This window comes from Paramormyrops kingsleyae, chromosome 1 (genome assembly GCF_048594095.1).
Source record: "Paramormyrops kingsleyae isolate MSU_618 chromosome 1, PKINGS_0.4, whole genome shotgun sequence".
Classification (NCBI taxonomy): Eukaryota; Metazoa; Chordata; class Actinopteri; order Osteoglossiformes; family Mormyridae; genus Paramormyrops; species Paramormyrops kingsleyae.
The window spans coordinates 10359851-10374833 of NC_132797.1; the positions used below are offsets into that span (position 1 = coordinate 10359851).

General features: G+C 45.8%; 2 protein-coding genes across 2 annotated transcripts in view; both read right to left on the reverse strand.

Annotated features, from left to right (window-relative positions):
- Positions 1-6029: 6029 nt before the first annotated feature.
- Positions 6030-10053, reverse strand: ucn3l (urocortin 3, like). Its single transcript, XM_023831115.1, has 2 exons — positions 8468-10053; positions 6030-7473 (listed from the first exon to the last, which is right to left on the reverse strand). The coding sequence occupies exon 2, from the start codon at positions 7466-7468 to the stop codon at positions 7022-7024; it is 447 nt and encodes a 148-aa protein (XP_023686883.1). The 5' UTR covers positions 7469-7473; positions 8468-10053; the 3' UTR covers positions 6030-7021.
- Positions 10054-10358: 305 nt separating this feature from the next.
- Positions 10359-14983, reverse strand: part of col7a1l (collagen type VII alpha 1-like) — a 68319-nt gene continuing 63694 nt past the window's right edge. Inside the window, exons 106-108 of the mRNA XM_072709295.1 lie at positions 13924-14112; positions 13167-13223; positions 10359-11040 (exon numbers count right to left, since the gene is read on the reverse strand). Coding sequence (XP_072565396.1) covers positions 10784-11040; positions 13167-13223; positions 13924-14112 — 503 coding nt within the window. The 3' untranslated portion in view covers positions 10359-10783. The remainder of the gene's footprint in view (positions 11041-13166; positions 13224-13923; positions 14113-14983) is intronic.

The following is a 14983-nucleotide window of genomic DNA, read 5'->3' on the forward strand; positions in this document are numbered from 1 at the left end:
TTTATGCCAATTAAACTAGTTTTTCAAACGTGTCTTCCCTTTTTTAAGTTACCAATGTAACTTGATATCGGGGTCAGAGAGCAACCCTGGAGTAAAGGGTACGGCAGTGATGTGATTACACTTCCAGCATGGGATTCAAACCTATGGCCACCTGGATATAGTTACAGGTCCCTAACCCACTGAGCCACACACAATGGAGTAGCATGTGTCTGTATTTTAAGTCTCCTACTGCAAAAACATGAAAAAGAAAAGACAGATCTTTGTCATGGTCACACAGTGCCCCCATGTGGATGAAATGAGTAAGAATACCCAACAGTCGAAAAAGGCAAGGTGAAGGTAAAGATGTGCATGTACACAAGCTCTGTTTATCTGGGATAGACTCCAAACTCACTGCTGCCCTGTAGTGGGTAAGTGGAATGGAGAAACAGAAGGATGGACCACATTGAGGAGAACAAGTAAAAAGTAGGTCTGAAACAAACTGACTGGTTACAGGGTTGCTCTGGTGATCTGTAATTCTGATCCCAAAGAACTTTACAGGTTAATAGTAAAAAATCATGGGCTCTGCCATCTATGAAAATATTACACGTGATGTAGGGTCCGATCCAAGCCTGGATATATCAGTCTTAGCCCAACTTAAATTCGACTTTTACTGTGAGATGTTGTGTAGGCACAAACACACATGATAAGAATAAATAAAATGCAATAGCTTTACTTATCAAAACTATGTTTGTACTCTTTTGTGTGATGTAAACTCCATCCACCCATTTTCCATACCCACTTGTCCTATGCAGGGGTGTGGGGATCCTATTCCAGAAGCTATGGGCACAAGGCAGGGAATAACCCAGGATGGGGCCAGGTATTGGTCTGGCAATGTCCCTGCCTTCGACTGCTGCCCCGAGCCACAATGCACCAGATCCCAATGGTCCCCCCTGCAGGTAGTGGGCCTACGGGATGGTGGACCCATGCAGCTCTTTCAGGTTTCGCATTTACACTTGCTGCAAATTCCACCAAAGTATCATTACAGCAATGCCCAAATGCAGTCATCCTTACTCTCAGCATCCCCATTAGGCAGAAGTAACTCTAGAAGAGAGAAAGAGGGCAGGACCGCGTGCCCAAAATGTGAGGACAGAGGTTGTGTACCTGAAAGGTCGAAACAGAGGGTAGGCCTGCCTGCCTGAAAAGTGAGGACAGGGCAGGTCTGTGTAGCCAAAGGGAGAGGACAGAGGGCAGACGTGTATGCCACAAAAGTTAGGACAGAAGGCAGGCCTGAGTGCCCGAAAGGTGAGGACAGAGGGCAGGTCTGTTTGCCTGAAAGGTGAGGACAGAGGGCACGTCTGTGTGCCTGAAAGGTGAGCACAGAGGGCAGGCCTGAGTGCCTGAAAGGTGAGGACAGAGTGCATGTCTGTGTGCCTGAAAGGTGAGGACAGAGGGCAGGCCTGAGTGCCTGAAAGGTGAGGACAGTACAAAGGGCAGGTCTGTGTGCCTTAAAGGTGAGGACAGAGGGCATGTCTGTGTGCCTAAAAGATGAGGACAGAGTGCATGTCTGTGTGCCTGAAAGGTGAGGACAGAGGGCAGGCCTGAGTGCCTGAAAGGTGAGTACAGTACAAAGGGCAGGTCTGTGTGCCTTAAAGGTGAGGACAGAGGGCACGTCTGTGTGCCTGAAAGGTGAGGACAGAGGGCAGGCCTGAGTGCCTGAAAGGTGAGGACAGAGGGCATGCCTGAGTGCCCGAAAGGTGAGGACAGAGGGCAGGCCTGAGTGCCCGAAAGGTGAGGACAAAGGGCAGGTCTGTGTGTCCGAAAGGTGAGGACAAAGGGCAGGTCTATGTGCCCGAAAGGTAAGGACAGAGGGCAGGTCTGTGTGCCTGAAAGGTGAGGACAGAGGACAGGTCTGTGTGCCTAAAAGGTGAGGACAGAGGGCAGGTCTGTGTGCCTGAAAGGTGAGGACAGAGGGCAGGTCTGTGTGCCTGAAAGGTGAGGACAGAGGGCAGGTCTTTTTGCCTGAAAGGTGAGGACAGAGGGCAGGTCTGTGTGCCTGAAAGGTGAGGACAGGGGAAGCAGGGAGGAGTTAAACAGAGCACTGGATGGGAGACCTTCAGATTCTACTCCTAAGCTATCACTCAACTGGACTCTCTGAAACACTGCCACCTTCACCCCATAGATCCCCAACTGTCAGGTACAGAAATATCTGTCAGGTACAGAAATATCTGTCATGTGACTGTTACTGTACATGCAGTGCTACCTATCATGTGCAACAATGTCTGTTTATGTGCAAAATGCACTATGTTCATAAACTCAATTGACATATTTTTATTCTTATTTTATTCTTATTTTACTGTAATGTACAGTACATTCTACTTTTTATGCAGTATATTTTAAATTGCTTGTTAAATTTCTTTGTATTTCGTGGCTTTTTAACACCAACCATTCCGAGTAATGCATAAGAAATTTTATTGTACTGGAAATGTATGATTCTATTCTATTCTACTCTCTTTTCACAGGGGGAGGAAGACTGACAGAGAGGAACATTCATAGCTGAAAGAGAAGGCATGCGGGAAATCCCCAATACACACAACGCAATACAAATAAAAAGCACTGATGTTTTGCTATGCAAAATGAAATGGTAAAACCACAGCATGCTATCAGGACGATTCCACACACAGAGAGACAGGTAAGCAGACAGACAGACCGAGACAGGCAGGCAGAGAGAGAGGCAAACGGACAGAGACAGACACACACACATAAAACGCTGTCAGGCAGACAGACAGTTAAGCAGACAGACAGACAGAGACAGGCAGGCAGAGAGAGAGGCAAACGGACAGAGACAGACAAACACACACACATAAAACACTGTCAGGCAGACAGACAGACAGGTAAGCAGACAGACAGAGACAGATAGACATAGACAGGCAGGCAGAGAGAGAGGCACGTACCACATTGTAGCTATCGTGAAGTCTTCTCTGGCTTTGACTGCCGGCTCTGTCTTCACCAGAAGATTCTCATGTTCATTCATACAGACAGTTTTAAGAACATAATGATGATATAATTATGCTACATTTATGTAGCGCCTTTCACAAACCCAAGGTCGCTTTACAAAGAGAAGGAAAAACAAAACATCAAGCAGTACAGAGAGCAATGTTCATTAAACAGGAAAGTATTAAGTCAGAAAGTAAAGAACAGTCATAGAGGGATTGAGGAAGACAGCATGGCTCAGCTGGCGATGGAGGCTGAGAGACCTCCTCATGGCCTCACGCAACGTGAAGATCAAGCACGCAAGCACAACGACCACTCTTCAGCACTCAGCTGATAAACACTCAGTTCTTAGGCAAATTAATTCTGCTGGTCGTTTTGCTTGCATACATGATAGGTTTATATCTTAGGGACACATCAGTAATTTAACTTTGGACTCTAATTTCTTTTACATTTATTAAAGATCTAGATGGTTAGCAAAACAATTTACATTTACTACCTCAGATTACTTCTGGTCATGTGACCAGGCCCAGCCTCAGCATTTTTAAATTAATGAAACGTAATTAGTATGGACGTAACATGTCTTGGTGACGTGGTGGAGGATAAGCTCCGCCCTGCTTGTGTAGATGTGCATCTTCTCCCCGCAGTGTGTCGCTCTAAACTGCCACAGTGTCTGTGCCCTGTGATGAACTGGCATCACACCCAGGCTGTGTCCCTGTCCTACACCCCGTAGGTTCCTCTCAAGGTTTCTTCCTGCTAGAGAGAGTTTTTCCTTGCCACTGTCACCTCAGGCTTGCTTGGTGGGGGTTCGGGCTAGTTATACGTAAAGTGCTTTGTGACAATGACTGTTGTTAAAAGCGCTATATAAATAAAACTGAATTGAATTGAATTGTGTGTGTGTGTGTGTGTGTTAGGTTTATATTATATTACATTATCCATGCATACAGACATTGCAGGATTCTCAGTTCATTCGTGGGGTTTAAAATGACACTTGTTACAAAGAGTCACCACAGTGAACGTGCTGCTGGTGATGTGCAACAGGGCAAAATCCAGTCCCACCGTACAACATCTGTAGTTATTAAGTAAAGAAACGCTGCATATTATCTCCCTCTGCTGGCCAAACTGTGCCACTGCAGGGGACGGACAAACAGGACAGAGATTGCTCAACATTCCATCCATCCATATAATAATAATAATAATAATAATAATAATAATAATAATAATAAAAACATGTCTAAATGATATTGGGCGGGCAGACAGGGAGCGAATTAATCCTGAAAGATCAAATGTACACAAAGCACAGTGATAAATACCAGTTCAGTTGTTTCCACTGCAGCACCGGATTGATGATTTCCTGCTTAAATCAGACATTGTAAATCAACTGTGTGTGAGCTGTCAGGGTCGCATAAACTTTCATACATAACGTAAGAACATCATCTTCGTTATATGTGAAAATTCCCCCGCATGGACAAAATTACCACATTAGGTTAAACGTAAAGCCGGCGGTAAACTTTAAGACTTTGAAAACCAATGACTTTGCGATCCTTCAAAATGAGCGCGATTAGTCTCTGTTTCTCAGTTTTTTTCTCTAGTTCTGAGACAATGGATACTTTTTAGTTTTCATACAGCGCATATAGACAGGATCCAGCACAATGCCGGACAGTAATAACGTTATCAAACATACCCGGCGTTCAGCGTATCGACCACGTTTCCTGTCCTCCGGGATGATGATGATGATGAAGAGGCACCCGCTACAGCGCTACACCGAGCTGACGCTTGAACGCAGAACCGTACTCGGGAATCAGCGCCCCCCGCAGGCGACACGACGTGCGGCACGAAGCGGCGGCACACCAGCTTTCAAAGTACCACTGTTAAACTCTAGGACAAAGAAATATTCTGTTAACATATATTGCTCTTAATTGTCATTAAGGACATACTTTTAAAAACAAACAGTGTGTTATTCTTTTTTTACTCCCATTTCTTGTAATCCATACAATTACTGCAACCAAAATTGACAGCTCTGGTGCAGTCAAACGAAGTGCTGTTTTTTAAAATCAACTTTTTAAAATAATTCTCACAAAATAGATAATATAATGAAGCTAACCTTGGGATTTTTCGTGTGTACATGGAGTTTACAGTGTATGACCTCTGCAAATCTAATTTGACAGTTCTGTTGTCCCAGATCAGATTTTCCCAAAACTTTGTTTTTTTTTTAATCGTCATTTTGAGTGCCAAACTTGCCAAGCTTCTCATCCGGCCTGTGACCACCCCCAACTGGGCGGCCGTGACTAGGGGCACCATAAAGGGAGGGTGGTTAGGACGATTCCAAGGGCCCCTGAGAACATAATTGGACTGGTTTGGGCGCCCGAGATGATGCGCTTTCATTGGGCCCAAAACCTCCAGCAGCCGTGACTGTCCAATGTGACTGTCCAATGTGTCAAAAACATATCTGAACATCAAGCGACACGGTCACTGTCCCACATTAGGTGAAAGTTTGTCACACCTCACACTTACAAAGAGAAGGGTGTCAACAAAGCTGAACCAAACATAAAATGTCTGCTGCTGTTTCAACGCTGAAATAAATCTTTCGTCAAATAACTAATGTAGTTTAAAGTATTCCATTAGACTACTGATTTACCTCATTCAAACTATGCCTAACTACATCTTCTAAAAGCTAATAGTGGTTAATGTAAACATTCAACCTTAAGTTTTTTTTTAAGAGATAAACATATTACTGGGCAAATAAACGCGCGACTTTATGCTTGGTGTTTTAAGTATTCAGCCAGAGGGCCTTACGAGAGAAACAGGGTAATGTTTATGTGGGATCCATACAGAATGAAGGTATGACGGTCGACGAAGAGTCAGCTTTTAGAAGGTAAAGTAACGGATCTTCTTTGCTGCGATCCTCTGACGGTAAATCGTGTAAACCCCCAGAATATCGTCTATTCATATGAACTGCACATGTAAACCACCATTTGTCCTGTGCAAGCTTACAGATCTTTCTCAACGCTGATATTACAGTGACGCATTTACAGTTCCCAGGAAAAAAAAATACAAAATAGTATCTATGCTTAAATTTATTAGAGAAACACAGTCCCTTTCAGTACAAAAATAAATGTCAGAATCTGAAGGCAGAACATTATCTAGTGCCATATATGATACATCAACAAGTATATGGATTTATTTGTCTGCTGTGCGTTTATAGTTTATTAAACAGCCACCAAAATCGATTTTTACAAAGTTTTGAAACTGAGTTAATATACGCACGTGATGTGTCACCAACAGTATCATGATCACAAAGTGAATAAAAGCATTTTAGATAACATTAAACACTGTGGCATAATTTAATGTTTAGATGTCTTTTCAGCAATTAAGAATCTTGACTAACATTAAGTCAACCGATCATCACTGGCGTAAGCACGATGGAATATAAGGGATTCATTGAATTTAAAGTTTCTAAGCGTCCTTGACTCGAATGATCATTAAAATAACATTTTGTATGCATCCAGAGGGAAAACAGACCGGTATTAATCAGATTGCAAAAGCTGTAAATAAAATCCACAGGACGCGGAGTGTCTGCTGATTTCGAGTGATACGTCTTTATAGACTACTGATTTACCTCATTCAAACTATGCCTAACTATATCTTCTAAAAGCTAATAGTGGTTAATGTAAATATTCAACCTTAAGTTTTTTTTAAGAGATAAACATATTACTGGGCAAATAAACGCGCGACTTTAAACTATGCCTAACTACAGTAGTAAATCAGTAGTCTATAAAGACGTACCACTCGAAATCAGCAGACACTCCGTGTCCTGTGGATTTTATTTACAGCTTTTGCAATCTGTAACGCATTCATTATTTACACATATAGCAGGTACAGTAATCCTTATGCTTCAGTAGTCCTGCGGTTTTCTTTCTTTTTTATCATTAGACTGTCATATTATGTCCGGAAAAAGACACTTAACATGTATTGAGGGTATGTTCTGAGCACATGGACTCAGCATAACAAAACGGACAGATACACACCGCACGCAGCCGGCTGATCTGCGGCTTTACTTTCTTTTGCCGATTTGTGCCATGAGACGCGCGTTGTCCGCCGCCTTGGCGCGGAGGCTCTTGGCTTTGGCGATGTTGAAAAGGATGTTCATGATGTTGGTCGGCACGTCCAGGGAGAGAGTGAACTTGGCTTGTCGGTCGCTCTTGGCGCTGTTCTGGTACATCTTACCCCTCAGCTGCGTCTGGCTCAGGTACCTGTAGCTAGAAGCAGGAAACGTCCTTTTCTCCCGACTCTCGGCATTAGACGGCAGGTACCCGGGCAGGTAGAGAAAGCCCCGGGCGTCCGGCAGCGAGTCCCGGGAGAGGTCGCCCTTTTTGGTCCCTGAAAGGACGTCGTTGTCGCACAGGAGCCTGGAGTCGCTGTCGTAGAGCCTGAAGCAGAGGCCGTAGGTGGGGGCGCACAGGACGGCGAGCATCACCAGAGCTTTCAGGGGCAGCAGCATGATGTCTGCATGGATAGATGGATGGATGCATGGATGGATGTTACGACGACATTGCGGTTTAGATGGCTTACAGCGCGCAATGCCACAGCACAATTTCCTTTGATTGGACTAATTCAATAAAGTTTGCATACCATTTGCAAAATTATGGAAAATAAATGTTAACCTCAAAGTAAACAATCTGCTTTATCCGAATATATCCAGGAAACCTTAACTGTCCTGATAACTCCGCGTCGAATGCTGGTTTGGCTTGATTTTGATCATTTCTCCGTTTCCCGCACCACTCTGCTTATCTGAAAATGCGGGTATTAACCGTGAACCTTTATGGTTTAATAGCCTTTGTGTAGCCTACTACTCGTGTGACACGGCGGAAATAAAATGTATGGAGTGCAGATGACGCCCAGGGTGGGTGGATCTGGGCCATCTGCTCCATCATCAGAGCCGCCCCAGCTCCGGAGCTACAGCCGCGCCGGTACCCGGACAGGACGGGGCCGTGTGAAGCCCGCAAGGGCAAGAGAAGCAGAGCGAGTTGGGAGCCTCGCACAGAAATGTCCCCTGTTACGGATGATCCATATTTATCAAATATCTGTTACAAATATGACAGACCCGTGTGTAAGAGCGCGAGTCAGTGTCACACGTGTGAAAAAGTCCCGTTATAAAGTCGGTATTAAGCTTTAACCAGAAATGCGGAGCTATGACAGAATGCCCTCTGATGCAAACTTTTAAAAGTATTTATTAAAAGATCTTACTAAATACATTTACAGAAGCATGCAAACCCAAGTAATTGTGGGTGTAATTTAGACTAGTCTAATTTTGCTTTAAAAATTAATATCTTTTATATCGGCTAAAGCAAAATCTCAGTACCTGATACACTAAGGTAGGCTGCACATAAGAAAAAGAATGAATTCACATTTTAAACTAAATACATCACATAACGTAAATTAATGTCAAAAAGTTCTTTAAATTGCAGCATTATACAAGATGAACAGAAACAAATCTTACCCGGTTTTCGGAGTTTACGTAGATGATGCCACTTGTGATGCAGCTCAGAGTAAAGATGAAAGGAGAAAAAGAATATAAAAGTTTGCTTTATACCTTTTGTTTGAAGAACTTACTCTATAGTTTGTTTGTCCGTCTTCACCCCTGTACTATATAACCTCTCCGATTACGCGAATGAATCGTAATTCCATACGATGCAGTTCGGTGACTCAATGAAACGCGACGTGCGCCGGCGTCACGCGCCTGACACGCTTTTAAAACCACCGGATCGCATCCAGAATCGCGCAGCATCGCGGAGCCGCTGCCGATGTCCTGCCTTATGCTCCGCGTAGCTGACCGACGGGAGCCCCCGACACGAAGCACCGCAGAGCGTCCCACGTGTGTCCGCGGACATCAGGGCGTCAATGGCGTGGTGCTTAACCCCGCGGTGCATACGCGCACAAAGCAGCTCGATGCGCGCGTCTCCATGCCGGTGTGAAAGAAACCCGCGTTGTGTCATTTTACTCATAGCTACACAATCAGTTGTCCAGATTTAGTTGTCTGTAAATATTTTTCAGATTAAGTAGAATTTATGAATTTCTGTAATAGTACTAGGATAATCAACACATTTAATAACTAATTGCTTAAACTCAAATTTCACAACTTATAAGTCTCTCTTGCGAGAGAATCTTACTTTCGGGTATTCCGCAGAAAGAGCGCAGAAATGGGAAGGAGAGTGGCTATATTAGAGGTTGGTGTGCTTTTCGATTTTTTACGGTTTTATTTTATTATTTTCCGCGAAACTCAAAGGAAAGCAACGGGGACACTTGCAGAAATAATCTAGCCTAATTAAAAAATATCATAGGACCAGTGTGGCTAGCGCCATATCATTAAAAATCACAGTATCGATTATAAGTGACCTGGTGTAAACATATCTGTCAATTACATAACCGAGAAGCGGTGAGTCATTTCCTTACGTAAATTTAATATCACCTGTATGACGACTCAGCCTATTAAACTGTTAAAGTATTGAAATGTAAAGGTATTATATCTAGAAGTAGGCCTGTCTCGAACACACGTTATATTTAAGTAATTGTATGTGTATAGCATGTTTTGTTATCAGAAGTGGGACAATAAATGATTTCATTTAAAGCACTACCAAAGCTTCACATTATTGGTCGGTATACACTCATTGAGGTTGTGACCGAAACGTTGCAGGTTCAAGACCCAGGAGAGATAGACACTGCTGCTGTGAAACCCTTACTGTCATGGTGCTCAATAACCCAGACTGTGTCTGCTACGGAACTTCATGACATGAGACTAAATATCTGGGTCAACAATTTCCTGCTCAGCCAGAGGTCTAATCACAGAACATCTCTTCTGATTGTGTGGTCCATGACATGGTCCTACAGAAGGTCACCGTGATGGAGCACTTCCCTCACAACATGTATGATACAGCCTCTGTTCCTTCTTCAGCAGTACAGGTCCCTCCGTGCTGCCCCCTGCTGCATGGGCATATGTACTGCAATGGGGCAGGGATAGTACCCCAGCTGGAAATCACAGTGCAGCCAAGTTTCACTGTCTGACCAATTTAAGTGTGATTCTGAAAGAGACGGGAGGACAGATGAAGAGGACAAAGGCGGATTTCATTATTAAAAACGTGACTCTCTTCACCGCACGAGTCTGGGGAGCCGACAGACTCTGACCAAGCTGCCGATTAGGCGTGAGGATGGGGGGGGGGAATGACTTCACTTCTCATGATCAGAGCGAAATAAGCAGGTCTTCAATTAGCCACTTCAGATTTAAACACAGAAAAGGGACATTTTACTATTTATACCATTGAAATAAGTTACCAGATTTGCACTGGCATTTTCAGCAGTATTACACAATAAGATTAAAGAATCGCCACGATGGAATATCTTTAAAAATACATTATTTTTAAAAGGTACAAAATCACTTTATATTTCATGGTTTTACAAATCTTTTCAAACAAGACAGTTCTGGCTAAAAAAACACTCAAATAGTGAGTTTGGTTATTTTCATAACCTTTAAAACAGTTCCATGATGGCAAATAACACAAATATAACCTGTTATTCTATGGAAATCAGAATGCTTTGTGTTGTTTAATGGCCAGTTTGTGTTGTACCTTCACATAAGGGGGCAAATAACACTGTTTATGGCATCGGTGACACTCATAGTTCACAGGATATAAGTTGACACCACTGTCTGACAGTTCTCACACTGGCCACTAGTGGTACTGACAAGCCACCACTTTTAAGCTAATCACGTCCCATATGGTTCAGCCCCCTTATCTAACAATGAAAACCAGCGGCAAAAGGCCTACAGCTGCTGCTGGGTCATCACCTCTCCCTGACTGGCTTCTTCTCCTCTGCTGGTTCCTGTCCTGTGGTCATCTCCACCCCCCCCACACCGCTTCTCGCATTCCAGCTTGGTGGAGAATCGGTTGCGGGTCCCACCACAGCCCCCGTAGACAAACGGCCGGCACTCCCCCGAGCCTGCGTGATGATACCAAAGCAGATGGTACTCTGTGCATGACCCCTCACACATGGGCGCCTGGCAGGGGTCGGAGGTCAGATCTGCGTGAAAGGAATGGAATCAGGACAGGAGTTAGACGTGGTGCAAGGAGAAAGAGGCTGGAGATGGATCCAGGCAAACGGGACACAACAAAGAGACCAAAAGGTAAACAAGAAAGTGAGCGATTTACCAGCTTTCCTCACCCTGCTGTGCGAATAAGGCCCAAACACCACAGTGCTCAGTGATGTACTGGAGGAGCGGGTGATGTGGGGGTAGGTGGAACGTCACATGACTCAGCAAAGTCATGTGGGAGGTCAGACGATCGTGTGGAGTCAGGAGGGTGGTCAGGTGATCGTGTGGAGTCAAGTGGGAGGTCAGGTGATCGTGTGGAGTCAGGAGGGAGGTCAGGTGATCGTGTGGAGTCAAGTGGGAGGTCAGGTGATCATGTGGAGTCAGGAGGGAGGTCAGATGATCGTGTGGAGTCAAGTGGGAGGTCAGACGATCGTGTGGAGTCAGGAGGGAGGTCAGGTGATCATGTGGAGTCAGGAGGGAGGTCAGACGATCGTGTGGAGTCAGGAGGGAGGTCAGATGATCGTGTGGAGTCAAGTGGGAGGTCAGGTGATCATGTGGAGTCAGGAGGGAGGTCAGGTGATCATGTGGAGTCAGGAGGGAGGTCAGACGATCGTGTGGAGTCAGGAGGGAGGTCAGATGATCGTGTGGAGTCAAGTGGGAGGTCAGACGATCGTGTGGAGTCAGGAGGGAGGTCAGGTGATCATGTGGAGTCAGGAGGGAGGTCAGACGATCGTGTGGAGTCAGGAGGGAGGTCAGATGATCGTGTGGAGTCAAGTGGGAGGTCAGGTGATCGTGTGGAGTCAGGAGGGAGGTCAGGTGATCATGTGGAGTCAGGAGGGAGGTCAGACGATCGTGTGGAGTCAGGAGGGAGGTCAGATGATCGTGTGGAGTCAAGTGGGAGGTCAGGTGATCGTCCGGAGTCAGGTGGGAGGTCAGGTGATCGTGCAAAGTCAAGTGGGAGGTCAGACGATCGTGTGGAGTCAAGTGGGAGGTCAGACGATCGTGTGGAGTCAGGAGGGAGGTCAGATGATCGTGCGGAGTCAGGCGGGAGGTCAGGTGATCGTGCAAAGTCAAGTGGGAGGTCAGACGATCGTGTGGAGTCAAGTGGGAGGTCAGACGATCGTGTGGAGTCAGGAGGGAGGTCAGATGATCGTGCGGAGTCAGGCGGGAGGTCAGGTGATCGTGCAAAGTCAAGTGGGAGGTCAGACGATCGTGTGGAGTCAAGTGGGAGGTCAGACGATCGTGTGGAGTCAGGAGGGAGGTCAGATGATCGTGCGGAGTCAGGCGGGAGGTCAGGTGATCGTGCAAAGTCAAGTGGGAGGTCAGACGATCGTGTGGAGTCAAGTGGGAGGTCAGACGATCGTGTGGAGTCAAGTGGGAGGTCAGGTGATCGTGTGGAGTCAGGCGGGAGGTCAGGTGATCGTGCAAAGTCAAGTGGGAGGTCAGACGATCGTGTGGAGTCAAGTGGGAGGTCAGACGATCGTGTGGAGTCAGGAGGGTGGTCAGGTGATCGTGTGGAGTCAAGTGGGAGGTCAGGTGATCGTGTGGAGTCAGGAAGGAGGTCAGACGATCGTGTGGAGTCAAGTGGGAGGTCAGGTGATCGTGTGGAGTCAGGCGGGAGGTCAGGTGATCGTGTGGAGTCAGGAGGGAGGTCAGACGATCGTGTGGAGTCAAGTGGGTGGTCAGATGATCGTCAGGTGATCGGAGTCAGGAGGGAGGTCAGGTGATCGTCAGGTGATCGGAGTCAGGAGGGAGGTTAGACATTCGTGTGGAATCAGTCAGCAGGTCAAATGGTCGTGTGGAGTCTGGCAGGAGGTCAGGCAATCGTGTGGAGTTAGATATTGCAAGTTTGTCTCAGTATTCAGCGTAAAAATGTAATAATCAGGTAGGTATGAATTCCACCAAGGAGTCATTCTTGTCCCTTCCTTGTTCCTGTGTTATTCACTCTTTCATAGCTCGCTCATTCTTTGGAGCTGATTCTCTTTCATCTGCTGGATGGAGATGGTAACAGGACTGCTGTCCTGCAGTTCCATATTGGAAGATCCTTAAATGTGATTGGTCACCCAGCTCCCCACTAGCCCTCTACGCCGTGTGAGTGGGGTCCCTCATCTCTTACCTGCGGGGGCCCCACGCTGTCGCTTCAGCCGCTTGTGCCCGACATCACTCTCAGTGCCTGTGAGGGGGAGAGAGATGATCTCATTGGGACTCTGTGCCAGGGCTGGTGGGATACGTGGACATCAGCCCCCTCCCCCCCCCCCCCCCATCAGTACCAGCTGCTCCCGGTTAAATGTCACCAAACAAGCCTGTCGCAGTGGCTCCGTGACCCCCGCCTGCTCTAGGGGTCCGTTCCACTCTCACCTTCACTGGCCAGGTCTGCTAGTTTACACTGCTAATCCCGGACAGGCAACTCATTTCCGTCTGATGCAGCTGACAATGCACAGGTAAGCACCCCCTCTTCACCCTAAAGCTTGTGGCTTAGGAGACCATCAGTGCTTAGAGGCTGGGACTCAAGGAAGATTTAATACCTTATCAGCAGCTGCATTCTGCAAGGTGATTGGTGAAGAGTTTCGACCAATTGATCAAATGTCCTCCAGTCAGAAATTTATCTTATGAATGAGCGAATGGGCCAGAGTATTGAGAACGTCAGGAACCCACCAAGAGAGGAAGGCTCTGGTGAGGGAATGAGGTGCTCACACAGACACACACCTTCAATGCGAAATGCAGACCCTGCCTTTAATGGCGTTGATTGCTCATTACCATCCACACATGTCCTTCTGCCTCTCTAAATCAGAGATTTTTCATGGTTTCTTCTTGTCTTTGGAAGGTATGTTCACTCAATATCCTTTAATGGACCTGACTTCTAATGGACCTACTTGAGAAGTTGTAGAATGCCCTTAGCTCTGGATTGGGGATGAGAAGCATCTCTTCTTGATTCTCATCAAGACTTCTTTCTTTCTCAGAAACACTGAAGGCATGATCATGTTTCCTCTCCTCATCTTCACTCATCCCAGGTATCTCTGCATTGGGGTCCACATAGTTTGCTGACACCAGGTTCTCTTTACCTAAGGTCAGAACATAAAGTCCTCAATGAAGACACTTCACACCAGGGGCAAGAACACAAAGTCATCAATGTAAAGACAATTTACCCGAGACTAGGGTTGCAAAATTTTGTGAATTCCCCATTAATTCACATATATTCCCAATAATTCCCATGGAAAGTTTCCAACTTGGAATAGTTCCAAAATTCCCCAGCTTAGCTTTCCATAGAATGGAAAGGTTCCAGAAATTTACTGCCCCTTTGCAACCTTACCTGAGACCCTCAGTGTATTGATAAATGTAATAATTGACTGAATGCCTGATTGGTCTTGTTGACAATCCTCCAAGATGAAGACAGCATGAAGGGGACAGGCCAGCCTAGACTGGCTCCCAGACCGCAGCAGGGCTGTGAGTGGGTGTAACACTGCAAAAATTTGTCAGTCATCTGAGACCAATTACTGCCACTGGCCTTGCCTGGGCTGCTCACTGCCTGAAGCTAAATAGTTTGAGACTGTTATTTTTTTTATCATCTGACGGAAGCAATCAAGCAAATCTCTCCAATCCTGTTAACAAATGCACAGCACCTCAGGGGCAACACATACCAACAAGACCGGCTAATGGGCTCAGAATCTTGAATATCAAGTCAATTGTTAATACTTTGTACCAATTAAAGTTTCCAGTCATGTACATTTTAAAATATCCTGAGTAGAGGGAAACAAATTAGCCCAAGTTTCGTACAATACCAGTTAAGCTTATTTACGCCGCGACATTAACTGCAGTTTGCAGCAACATGAATGGCGCCCCCCAGGAGTCAGTAATAATTCAGTGATTCACACACAGGCGGCATTGTGCTGGGGGAAAATCAGATGAGTGCAGAAACACGTGAGTCCCGTACAC